The sequence below is a fragment of the Vombatus ursinus genome, unplaced genomic scaffold (genome assembly GCF_900497805.2).
Source record: "Vombatus ursinus unplaced genomic scaffold, bare-nosed wombat genome assembly UNPS02014798.1, whole genome shotgun sequence".
Lineage (NCBI taxonomy): Eukaryota > Metazoa > Chordata > Mammalia > Diprotodontia > Vombatidae > Vombatus > Vombatus ursinus.
In genome coordinates, this window is record NW_020954576.1 from 56239475 (window position 1) to 56251555 (window position 12081).

The 12081-nt window shown below is 51.2% G+C and overlaps 2 protein-coding genes across 4 annotated transcripts in view; both read right to left on the bottom strand.

Annotated features, from left to right (window-relative positions):
• Positions 1-1654: 1654 nt before the first annotated feature.
• On the bottom strand, positions 1655-7351 carry LOC114049936 (long-chain fatty acid transport protein 3-like). Of its 2 annotated transcripts, XM_027871409.1 has the most exons (10): positions 6189-7351; positions 5507-5716; positions 4802-4960; positions 3998-4122; positions 3488-3682; positions 3282-3372; positions 2992-3190; positions 2666-2763; positions 2372-2502; positions 1655-1902 (listed from the first exon to the last, which is right to left on the bottom strand). In XM_027871409.1, the coding sequence occupies exons 1-10, from the start codon at positions 6859-6861 to the stop codon at positions 1726-1728; spliced, it is 2058 nt and encodes a 685-aa protein (XP_027727210.1). In that variant the 5' UTR covers positions 6862-7351; the 3' UTR covers positions 1655-1725. The 2 variants fall into 2 exon arrangements, with proteins under 2 accessions (XP_027727210.1, XP_027727211.1); XM_027871410.1 differs by lacking the exon at positions 4802-4960.
• A 412-nt stretch (positions 7352-7763) lies between these two features.
• The window catches only part of LOC114049719 (integrator complex subunit 3), a 38531-nt gene continuing 34213 nt past the window's right edge, over positions 7764-12081 (bottom strand). For both annotated transcript variants that reach the window (XM_027871091.1, XM_027871090.1), the window contains exons 26-30: positions 11049-11216; positions 10399-10499; positions 10003-10075; positions 9617-9773; positions 7764-9474 (exon numbers count right to left, since the gene is read on the bottom strand). In XM_027871091.1, the coding sequence (XP_027726892.1) occupies positions 9397-9474; positions 9617-9773; positions 10003-10075; positions 10399-10499; positions 11049-11216 (577 nt within the window). In that variant the 3' untranslated portion in view covers positions 7764-9396. The remainder of the gene's footprint in view (positions 9475-9616; positions 9774-10002; positions 10076-10398; positions 10500-11048; positions 11217-12081) is intronic.

A 12081-nucleotide genomic window follows, 5' to 3' on the forward strand; every position in this document is an offset into this window, starting at 1 on the left:
GTGCCTTAACGTGCCCTGTCTTCCCACAACTTCTCCAACAATGGCTATTTTCCTCTTTTGTAAGTGGATCAAAATCCAGTCTGAGGCTGGATTTGAACTCAGGTCCTGCTGATTCCAAAGCCAGAGCTCTATTCACTGCGCCACCTAGCAGCCGCTAAGTGAATTAATTTTTTTAAAAATCCTTTTACCCAGGGTCAAAGACCACATAGAGTACTTACTACTCCTTCACTGAAACCTTCCTTGGAGTTATTTCTAGATGTGGCCACTGGAGGGCAGCAGTTTGATGTCTCTGTCCCATGGTCCATTTCCTCCAGGTCTTTGTATCTCCAGAGATAGGGTTTCCCTTACAACCTTGAAAGCACAAAAGCTCCCACCTTCAGTGGAGTGGGACAGAAGAATGCACCCAGATAAGCAATCACTAGGAGTTATAAGGATGAGTCATATGGGGTCATCACTGTTGAGCTCTAGTAAATAGTGCTTTCAGGATTCATCTATAGCCACTTGGTCCCTGCCCTTGTGGTTAAAGCTAGGCTGAAGTGACTTGAGGGGTTACTAGAAGGGAAGATATGTGCATATCAGAGACAGACAAATAACAGGGCATGTCATAAAGTAGGAAAAGCCTTGTATTTTGTGGATACAACAAGAAAAAAAATAAGGGAATGACCCAACAGCTGAAGACTGCCTGAAGAAACTAGCCTATGAATGAAGGGAATATTATTGTGCAGTAAGGAATGATGATGGGAGGATTCGGAGAAATATGGGAAGAGGGTATGAATTGATGAGGAGTAAAATAAGTAGAGGGGCAGCGAGATAGCTTAGTGAAGAGAATGTTGGGCTTGGAGTCAAGAAGACCTTAGCTCCAATCTGGCCTCAGACATTTAATAGCTATGTGACCCTGGGCAAGTCACTTAACCTCTGTTTCTCTTAATCCACTAGAGAAGGAAATGGCAAACCACTCCAGTATCCTTGCCAAGAAAACCTCACGGACAGTATGGTCTAGAGGATCATGAAGAGGAACCAGACTGAATAACAACAAAAACAAGCAGAACCAGAAAATTTTACATGAATAAAGTATGTAAATGAAAAGATCACTAAAAAGGAAGTCAAACTGAGTAACTATAAAAACCAATATTAATTCTGGAGAATGGATAACTGAAGCAGATCTCCTGATCAGTAGAGAGGTGTATATGTGTGTGTGTGGGGGGGGACTACTGAGGCAGAATGTTTCATACACTGAAAGTCACTATATTAATTGTTTTTCTTCAAACTTTTCTTTGGTAAGAAAAGAGGGTCTAATTGTGGATCGAGGGAGTATTAATATCTAGAAATGGCTGATGTAAAATCAAAAAGCATCAATGGAACATTTTAATTTTTAAAAAGTCCTGGATGTGGGACCAGAGTACCTAAAGTTTTAATCTTGATTCTGCTTTATTTTAGTTGTATGACCTCACGCAAATTATTTAATCTCATTGGGCTTAAGTTTCATCCATAACATGAGGGGATTGAATTGGGTAATCTAATGGTCCAGTCTGCATTTAAATTCTATAATACTATTATAGATGGAGAAACCAAGACAGAAGAGCAATCAATTCTCAACTCCATTTATTACAAAACACTGATTAAAAACCCAATGTAAAAAAAAAAAACCAAGGCCCTGTCCCCCTTCCCATTTCCTCTTCTTCTTCCTCCACTCGCCTCTTCCGGCCTGCCTGTCTAGTGAAGCAGTCAGATACGAACTTGTCCAGCCAAGAGGGCATCATACCAGGCCGATGTGAGGGGCACATAGGCACCTGCTGTCTGGTCCAGTATATAGAGCGGCACTTGCACTGTGCTCGGATTGAAACCCTCCCCTGCCAGCCGAACCTTCTGCTGTTTGAAGGTCTCTGTGGTGTCCAAAGACTCCTAGAGGAGGAAGTGGAGAAGAGGAACAGTTCAACTAGCTACCTATATAAGGCGACAGTTCCCCACACTAAGCACCATGAGGCTGGACACCCTGTGCCAGTTAATTCTGCATGTATATTGATAGCACCTAATACAGGCACTTGTACACAACCGAACCTTAATAAATATTTGTCAAATTATTACAACTCAGCCATGAACTAGATTTTTAACCCAGGTGTTGGGTTTGGGAAGAACTGGCTTAGGTACAGGGAGAGAGGCAGGGACGAGGGAAGGTCATACAGTGCTATGTACAAAGAGACAGGAAGATGTAGGAACCAGCATGTGTCTGTTGATTGGGGGGTAACAAGAGAAGGCTGAGAATGGAGGCCTAGAGAATTTTTCTCAACTCTGTGAGAGATGAGATAGAATCCTTTTATGGGAACTAGGACCTTTGAGGATAGTACTGGAAGGGGAGAAGGAGAACCAGTACCTGGATCCGAAGGAATCGAGGCTGAGCATAGGGTGGCAGAAACTCAGCTATGTGGGCATAAAGTCTGTCGAGGTCCAAGGGGTGGTGTGGGCATAGAACCAAGGCTGCCATGCCTGCCTTTCCTTCCTGCCCTGGGTGGATGGGAGAGGCAGTAGCATGAGCCATGTCATTTGGGAGGAACTGCTTAAACCCTCATAAACCCTGCTCCAAATGCCTTCTTTAACTCTCACAATACCTGGAATTCTTATTTTTTGGTGCCAGAGACACTCTGCGCCTCCCACTCCCCCCACATACCTGGGACAGTGACTCCATAGACATTTACGTCCTGAAGAAAATCTAGTGCTCCGAGGACTGTAGCCACTTCAGTTGTGGCCACGTTTTCCCCCTTCCACCTACAGAAGAACAGAGAACCAGACATCCAAGAGACCTTGGAGGCAAACTTATCAGAGAATAGGAAGGTGGATTAAGCAATCAGGGGTCAAAGGTTAAGGTACCAGACTATTACAGGCATTCATGGGCCAAGAGGCCCAGGGATTAGGAGATTTTCTGCTTATATTTTAAAGGTTTCAGGCTTAAGAGTTGGGCTGGGCCAGAGATCAGGGGCTATACAGGCCAGATACCTGAAAGTGTCCCCAGTGCGGTCATGGAAGCGTAGGAAGCCATAGGCATCACAGACCAACAAGTCCCCAGTGTTGAAGAAGACATCACCAGGACGGAAGACGTCCTGCAACAGCTTCCCCTGTGCCAGCTCAGGGCTCCCTGCATATCCTAGAAATGGGGCTCCCTGGTTCACTGGAGCCACCATCAGCCCTGCCTCACCTGGGGAGGGCACAGGGGTCAGGTATGGTGGCTACTCAACAAACCCCAATGCTCCTCATCCTGCTTCCAACCCCACCTTCCTCGGGCTCACCAGTAGGCACAGGGACACAGAGCCCCTGCTCATCCCGTACTGGTTCCCCTGAAGCCACATCATATCGAATCAAGGAGAAGGGTGAAAATAGCTAGGGGGAAGGGATGACAGACAAGTTGGAATAGAAACCTTCCAGAAGACATTCTCCCATTTCTTCCTACATCCTCCCCACAGCATTTTTCCCTTCCCCCACCCCCACCCCTTACCTTGTAGAGCCAGGATGACCTCCCCACAGCACCTGGGTATCCAATGTAGTTGAATGTGGCTACATTGCCCTCTGTTAGACCATAAGTCTCCAGTACCCGTAGGGGCCCAAATCGTTGCACAAAACGGTTCCAGATGTCTAATCGTAGTCCACTGCCCACTGCCAGACGTACGCCATGGTTACGTTCCCCCTCACTCTGCAACAGGCAAAGGAGAGAGTGTATATACCTTCGGCCCCATATACCACTCGCACCGGTCCCTTTGGGTGCCTCTGACTCTCTGCACCCCAGTATAACACTATTCACTACCCCAATTCCAGAGCCTTCCCACTCTTACTCTCCCAGCTAGGACTTCTGCTATCTCTCCTTCCCACCACCAGACCTCCTTTTCCTCCCCAATCTCTATTCTTACTCCAGCCTTATGGTGTCTCCATACCCCTTTTTCCTATGACCAGAAAGAACTGCTGTGCCCCCCCTCCCCAAGACCCAATGCTCCCCATTGCCCCTCAGCACCGGTGGCTGGTTGACGAGGTATCGACACAACTCTCCAATGTACTGGAATACTGTCACTCCATGTTCCCGACAGTCCTCCCAGAACTGGCTAGCAGAGAACTTGGTCTTCAGCACCACAGTGGCCCCTAGTCCAGGAAGAAGGTTGAACTAAGAAACTGTGATTCTTACTTCATTCTGCCTCCCATTCCCTGAAAGCAGAACCTATTCCAAAAGGAACCCACACCCAATACCTCAGTTCACTTTTTCTTTCCTCCCTGGGCACTAGTGCTCAGACTCTCCCATTGCCCAGGGTACAGTGGGATTCCTGGAAAAGGAACTCTGGGGAAGACATCCATGAAGGTTTTCCTTCACTTGATTGGCTGTGGGCAGCCCTCTGTCTCAGTTGCAGCTTCAGCAAACAATCTTTCCTTCTTCTTACTCTGCACCTGAACTTTCCTACAAAATCTTCCCTAGCTCTCCTCACACAAAGCCTATCCCTTCCTTCTCAATCCTGCCCTATGCACCTCTCCTCTGGTTACTGTTTCCAGATGGACTCTACTCTCTGGTGCACGGCTCCTAATTCCTCCTTATTTCCTTAGCTTGGAGATATAAAAGGGCTGTCCAGGTGGTCAGCCCTTGGCTCTCTGCCTATGTCCTAGAGGTATCATAGTTCTGCCTTTCCAATCAGTGTTCCCTAAGATCATAGACTTTATCACCTCTCTATGGATCCAGTTTCTCTCTACCCTCCCCTGATGGAAGTGTATGAATGGTAGGGAATCAGTAAGGGAAGAAGGGGAAAAAAACCCCCCAAACTGAGTAACAGACCAATGCCCAGGCAGCCAACGATGCCCAGCAGAGAGCCTGACATATGGTAAAGCGGGAGGGTGAGGTAGATAACATCGTTTTGGTGGACATCACATAGCTGGTAGAACCCCTGGCACTGCAGCACCTTCATGTGACTGATCCGAGCAGCCTTGGGAAGCCCTGAAGGGGAGAAATCACAAGGGGAATCTGAGCTCCTGACCGTTCTGGAACAGCTCCAGGTTCTGACCTCCCAGGCATGAAGAGCAAGGCCTAGGAACATCAACAGGGAGGAGCGTGAAGGCTAAGGAGAATCCTCGATCTAGAGCCCTGGGACCACCTAGTCCAACCCCGCCCCCTTTTGTAGATGAGGAAACAAGTCCAGTTTAAGTTAAGTGACTTGCTCAATGTCACATAGGTAGTCAGTGTCAGAGCAAGAACTGAACTCAGGTCTTCTGACACCAGGGCCAGAGCTTGTTCTAAGGTACAAGGACTTTTTAGAAGGTACAAATAAAGGAAAGGAGAAATCCCCTTTGGGGGTGGGTGAGGGGAGGGAGAAGAACCAACCAGTACAAACATAGGGGAAAAGACAGGCTACCCTCCGAAAAGTTGGTTTGAGGAGCTAGGGAAGGCATGATCTCATAGCCATTTTTGCTCCTTTCCCAGCTCGAGGAAACCCAGACCCTGCAAGTCAGGATGCAGCAGTGGGTGATGGGGTGAGGGTCTCACCAGTAGTTCCAGAGGTAAAGATGTACAGACAAGTGTCCAGAATGTTTCTGGGAGCTGACAAGTACCCAGGCAGTGGCCCTTCTCCTTCTGTAGCCACCTCAGCCAGAAGATCGCTGAAGCCTTCGGGGTGGGGTCCAGGGCCTGCAGCCCATAATTTTAGCTGCAAGTCTTTTAGATCTGACAGGTCAGGCTCCAGGGATTCCAAGAACTCTGTTTGGGGAAATTGAAGGGAACAAAAACTTGGATACAAACAGTCTTTTAGGGCTGTAAGGGACTATGATAGGTCAAAATCTTATTTTTTCCAGGTGAGGAAACTGAGGCCCAGAGGGATGAAGTGATTTGTTTAAAATCTCACAGCCAATTAGTGACAGAGCTTTGTCTCTAGCCTATAGCTCAAGTCTCCAGACTCTCAAACCCTTTTCAAACTCCTCTCTACTAGGGCCCCTCCGTACCATCCCAGGTGAGGGTGTAAAGAAGCAGTAACTCCGGGCAAATCTCAGTTCTAGGGCCTTTTTAGGAACCCAAAGGGCAGCCCCGCCCCCGTCCGAATTCCAGAGACATATAGCCCCGCCCCCCGAACGCGGGAGAGGTACTGCTGCTTCTCTTTCCGAACCGTAAAGTCTCCTCCCAGACCAGCTCGGAACCCCCAGGTAGAACCATGCCCACTTACAACCGCGCTCACCTGGCGCCACAACTAGGGCGCGAGCGCCACAGCTCCGGAGACAGTGCAGTAGGGGGCCTCGACGAAGCGCGGTGGGCACAAAGGCAGCCTGGAGCCCCGCTTTAGCGAGTCCGAACCAGAGCCACAAGAACTCCGGGGTAGCAGGGAGCAGCAACGCCACTACCGACCCGGACTCCAGGGAGGCCGAATTCCCTCCTTCGGGGACAGCTTCATCATCTTGGATCGGTGCATGCTCGGCTTCTCTTCTTATTGTGTCCCCTGCGCCACTTGCGTACCGTGCACCTTTCTCAGTGGCCCCCATCCCATCTCCTCGGTCCAGGTTAGGGTCCTCTTTCCAGCCCCTCAGGCGCAAAAAAGCACGTGCAACTCGGTTACTCTCGCGCTCCGCCTGCGCATAACTGTAGTGCCTGCCGTGGTGAATGAGAAAGGTGCGCCCGGGGCGCTCCCGGACCAGCTGCGAGAGGCGCCAGGCCAGGCTGCAGCCACCCTCGGGCCCCCTCGGGTCCGCTGCAGCGGCGGCGGCTGCTCTGGCTTGCAGGGCTCGCTTGCATCTTCTAGCGCGCACAGTAAAGGCCAAATCTGCTATAAGCCAGCGGAGCCAGGGCCACCGGAGCAGCTTCAGCAGAAGTAGCGGCAGTAGCAGCAGCAGGGGTAGCAGGAGGAGCGCGGCCATGGTGCCCCTCCCCAGTCCAGACCTTATACCTCGCCCTGCCCCAACCCCTCACCGAAAAGTTGGGAATGCGCGAGAGCTATACCTCTCCTTCCCGAAAGCGCGCCGGCACTGGCACACGCCCCTTTCCTCCCACCTCCCTACCCTACCTCGTCCCAGTTCCCCAACACTCCCGAGTGACAAGGAGCTAGGCCAGGGAGGGAGAGGATGGGGGATGGCGAAGCACTCCCCGCCCATCTCCCCTTCCTACGCTCCGCCCAGGGCGTGCCCCCTCTCGGGGTATGGGCAATCTTGTCCCCCTCCCCAACCTGAATTTTAAACAGCCAGCAATCCTCATTCCAGGAGACGCCCCAGATTTTGGGTTCTTCTCAAGGGGGACTTAGCGTCTGGGGTTGGGAGTCAAAGTGCATTCTCTTAGTTTCCCCCTCTTTGAGGATTGCGCTAGTCACGCACACAGTTGGGCCCATCATCCCACCTCACTCGGTTCCCCAAAGCGCTGGGGATCCCCGTCTTTCCTCCCCGCCCCCTCCACCTCTACTCTCAGATTCCTACAAATCCTAGCTCTGTAGCCAGGCTCCTCCCAGCTGCCAACATCTGCAGCCCCCAGGCCGGGTGGAGCCTCAATTCGGTAAGTAGGGGAAAGGTGATGGTGAGCTGGGAGCTAAGAAGAGGGAGTACTGAGCAGGCTAGTCTGCTGCCCCTCCCTCCCGGCTGCGAGAATAAAACCCTAACTGGAGAAAACCACTGGGTGGTTTCCATCTCTGTTCTAATTGGGGCAGAGAAAACTGGGGAAGAAGCAGCCAGATGCGAGATAGCTTTTCAGGGAAGTCAGTCTTTGGAAGGGGGTTTCAAAGTCTGCCCACATTTTCTTAGGTCTCCAGCACTTAGTTGGCGGTCAACGTAAAAAGAATTTAAGTGGCCCAAAGGCGTTTTTTATTTCTCCATTTGGCGATGCCCAAAGGCTTCATCACCTATGGTCGATGTAGGGAAACTCAGCTGTGTCTGTAGATTTAGAAAGGGGAGCAGAGGCGTGGCACATCTTCAGATCCGCCAAGCAGCCCACTGCTCCAATCTCTTAACCAGGAGAAATAACCCACAGCTGGGGAATCTATTATTTCAGGAAAAGGGAATCATCAAGCCTAAGACGAATTTTAACAAGGATCGGGTCTACAGCCATACTAGATATCAATACTAAACCATCCAACTTTTGCTCCAATGGGAACAAGAAGTAAACACTAGAACTGCCTGTTTGGAAGTGAACGTGGGGCTTCTGAATGCCCATCTCACAGGCCTAGATAGCATCAGTAACACCCGGGTATGTGCACTTGGCCACCCTTTGGATGAGTGCATAACAAAAAGTGGGGAGATGAAAGGAGGAAAGAAAACAGGACAGAACAGGGGCTGGAAAGAATGAAGTTGATAGGAAGAAATGAAAAAAAAAGAAGAAATGAGGAGCATGGACCAGAAATCACCTAGAAGAGTTGGGTTCAGCTCCATCAGCCCACCTCACGGAGCTAGAGCATCCCTGATAGTACTAAGGGCAGAAGTGCAAGAAACCAGTCCTCTGGCAGAGGCCAGGGGCAGGTGTGGTCGGTGGCTTTTGTACAAAACAGGTTCCCATTTGTTTTATTGTCATTTAAAAACACCTTTAAAAACACTAATGTCTCTGGCCAAAGAAGGGATAAGAGGAACCAGTGAGGAAAGGGAACCATTCTTCCCCAGTCCTTCCAGAGGCTCTTCAGTTAGCCCCAGGTGGGGCAACATACACACAGATGCCTCTCGAGTTCTTCACGCATTTCCACTGGTGGCAGCCTGCCTCACACTGATGTGCTGAAGGCTACTTTCCCAGGGACTGTTAGCTCACCCAAGCCCTGAAGCCTATCCCTCAGGCCCCTTCCTCAGGGCTCCCAGGGACCTCGAGGAGAGCTGAGAGCATGGCACCCTCAGGGATCTCCCCCAGCCGACAAAGCCTGGGAGTCTTTAGGGCCAAGACACAGCGTTTGGTGCTCCAGGGCGGCCATATTCACAGAGGAAATACTCATTTCATTCAGACACAAGAGTAGGAAAATATGCCTGCCTCTAGCACAACATGCTTGAAAAAGGGGAACACTTCAAACTCTCCATTTTGGTCTTCTGTCTTTAGGCAGTCACCTTTTTCTGCTAAAACAGCTCTGCAGGAAGCTGGGGACTCTCACAACAGATCATTGATTTGAGTGGATCATGGCCTCAGCAGGGACCCAGGTGTCCATGTGGGAGGGCCAGAAGCCCAGCCTGGAGGCCCTGGGGGGTCGGGATAGGACAAGGGGTTGCTACTGTCCTGAGGGGAGGGCAGGCTCTGCAGGGAAGCAAGGGGCAGCAGCTGTTTGGGCTGAACTAGATCAAAAAGCTTCCCCCTTTTCCCCCAACGTGAAAACTGGGGATAGGGCAGCTCAGAACTGACCCCCAAAGCTCCCCTTAACCTGTGACTCTCCAGTAGGGGAAAGGGGGAGGGCAGCCCTAATAAGTCCTGGGGGATGGGGGTAGAAGGGCAGGCAGGCCTCAGTCACTGTCTGAGCCCACTGCAGACGATCCTTTCCTTTTCCTCTTGGTAGGCTTGGGTTTTGTGTCTTCCTCCTCCTGAAAAACAATGCAAAGAACGGGGGATGGGAGAAAGGAAGCATGGCGAGGCTGGGCACCAACGGCACTGTCCTGTATTCATTCTCGCCCGCATGCCCCCAACCCCTTCGTCCTGGGCAGAGGCCAGAGTGGGGCATCTCACCGAAGCACTGCTGGAGCCCGACTCCTCCTCCGCGTTGGGGGGCTGTGTGGCGTTCTTTCGGCTCCGGGGGCTGCACAGAGCAGCCTTTCGACGGCTCTTGGGAGGCTTGGTGGAAGAGTCCTCGTACTCCTCAGCCAAGGAGAAGAGGTCACTGAACCTGGCAGAGAGATGAAGGGCTCAGAGCTCCGAGGCTGGCCTGGGGGCGTGTGGGAGGGCTCCAGAGTCCACACTGCTCCAGCTCAAAGTATTCCTCCCCAGCCCCTCGCCAATTCTCTCCTCCATCATCTGCTTCCCAACTGTACTGTCCCCTAGCTAAGTGGCGAGTTCTCCTGCCCGGCACTCCCTGCACCCGTTCATCTTCCCCACCGAAGAGTAAGGAGCCTTACTTCATCTTGTGGGCCTCGTCACAGCTTGCCTGAACGTGCTGCAGAGCCTGCAGGATTGGGGTCTGGCTGAAAACTGCAGGGAGCACACAATGGGGAGAAACAAGAAAGGAGGAAAACTGATCAGGGGCAAACCTGCCAAGACTCGGTCCAAAAGATTCCTTCCATTCGTCCCAACCCCAACCCTCCCTTCTCACAAATAAGACTGAACACCTGACTTTTCAGGAGCAACACTGCTCTGGCCCTGCCCGAGACCCAACTTAGAGGTAAAGGGATGGGATGGTGATGCTGGGGTGAGCTACAGGAAGGGGCCCCCAAGGTGAAGCCGGGGAGGAATCCATGATCCCAGGGGTAATGAAAGGCTGAGAAGCTGGGGAAAGGTGAAGACGATCAGCATACAGTTCTGTTTGGTGTTGGTCAGATTGAGACGAAGGTTATCCAGATGTTCCAGGATCTGCTCCAGGGTCAGCTGGGCCAGCTTGCTGCTAGAGCTTCTCAAGCTAGGAGATTGACCAGCAACGTGACAAAGTTAGTATGTTGTAGCAAGAGACTAGGTGCTGGGGTGACTACACTTCAGGGAGAATCTCTGCCTTAAAACACATAAAAAGGCTTTTTGAGCAGGGAAGTACCCTGTGGATTCAAAGCCCAGGTCTAATGGGACCTCAGGCACCCTTGGGGGGAGGGAGCTGGGCAGCTAAATCCCCAGGTGAAAGGAGCTACTCTGTATGCCATATGACTTTAGACCACTAGAGGTCACCCACAAACCAGGATAGGGATGGTGGTTAAAAAAAGGAACTCTCTATAGGCTTCATCACTGAATTTACAGCTCGAACTTTGAAGGTCATGGTATGGATGGGGCCTGGGTGCTGACTCCGTTTAGGGTGGCACTGTGTTGGGCACTGACGCCAGGCATGGTCCTATGATCGAGCCTGGCTGGAGTGAGATTAGGCGAGGGTGTTGGCCTGGGAAACTTGGGGTTAACAGAGTCTGGGTGGGGGCGTCTGGGACCCTCCTAATGAGAAGGGGGCAGTCCTCCAAGCCCATCCTACCTTTGCCTCTTTCGGGGGAGGCTGTTGTTCTTGATAAGCAGGGACTTGATATGCTCTGCTAACAGCTCATCATGCTTGATGCACCAGTGTCTGAGGATGCTGGTGGTGAACTGGTCATCGGGGTGGCAAGGCCGACTCAGAACCATCTTCACCATCTCCTCGCTAGGCCTGAGGGAGGCAGGCAGGGGGTGTCAGAAGACAATCCTAGGAAGTACTAGTTCATTCCCAAACCTCTGCTCTCTCCTTAGTAATCCTCTCATTTTCCTTTCAAGAATCATGATACAGTGGAATATACCCCGGACTTGGGAATCAGAAGCCATGGGTTTGAATCCTGGCTCTTATATTTACTAACTATATGACCCTGAACACATCACTCTGAATCTCAATTTTCTCAGTCATAAAACAGAGGCAATAATTGTGGGATCACAGGATCTTTGAGTTGGAAGGGACCTCTGAGATCATCTAATCCAGTCCTTTATTTTATAGGTAAGGAAGATGAGCCTCAGAAAGGTTAAGAACCTTGGTCCTGAGCTCCACAGGCCAGATCTTGCTCTGCCTGTGGGAGCAGCCTGTGGAGCGTTGGGACTCCCAGTCACCACATGGGAGGAGGAGACAGGGCACAATAGAGCCTTCTTGAAATGAACAGAACCAGGGAACTACTGACTGGGGCAGGAAGATTAAGGATAAGATGGCACGTACAGACAGGATCCCCCAGAGCCATCCCTGGGATCTTCCTGCCCACTGCACTAAGAAAAGGGGCAGGGGGAGGGGTGGAGAAGATCAGTCCCATTCTCCACCTGAGGCCATTTCCTTCAGAACTTTCTGTACCATCTCTTTTCTCTGTGCAGAGGAAAGAGAAGGTGGAAGGAAGGAAGGAAGGAAATGCTGATTACAGCTGCTGCCCCCTTTATCTGGCTCCTGAGGTGGTGGCCTGAGGCTGCTTAAGAGAGGCCTCCATGACCTGAAGAGAGCACCTTGACCAGACTGCAACCCTCCTGCAGGCACAAGGAAGATGCTGGGCATGGGTAGTTGT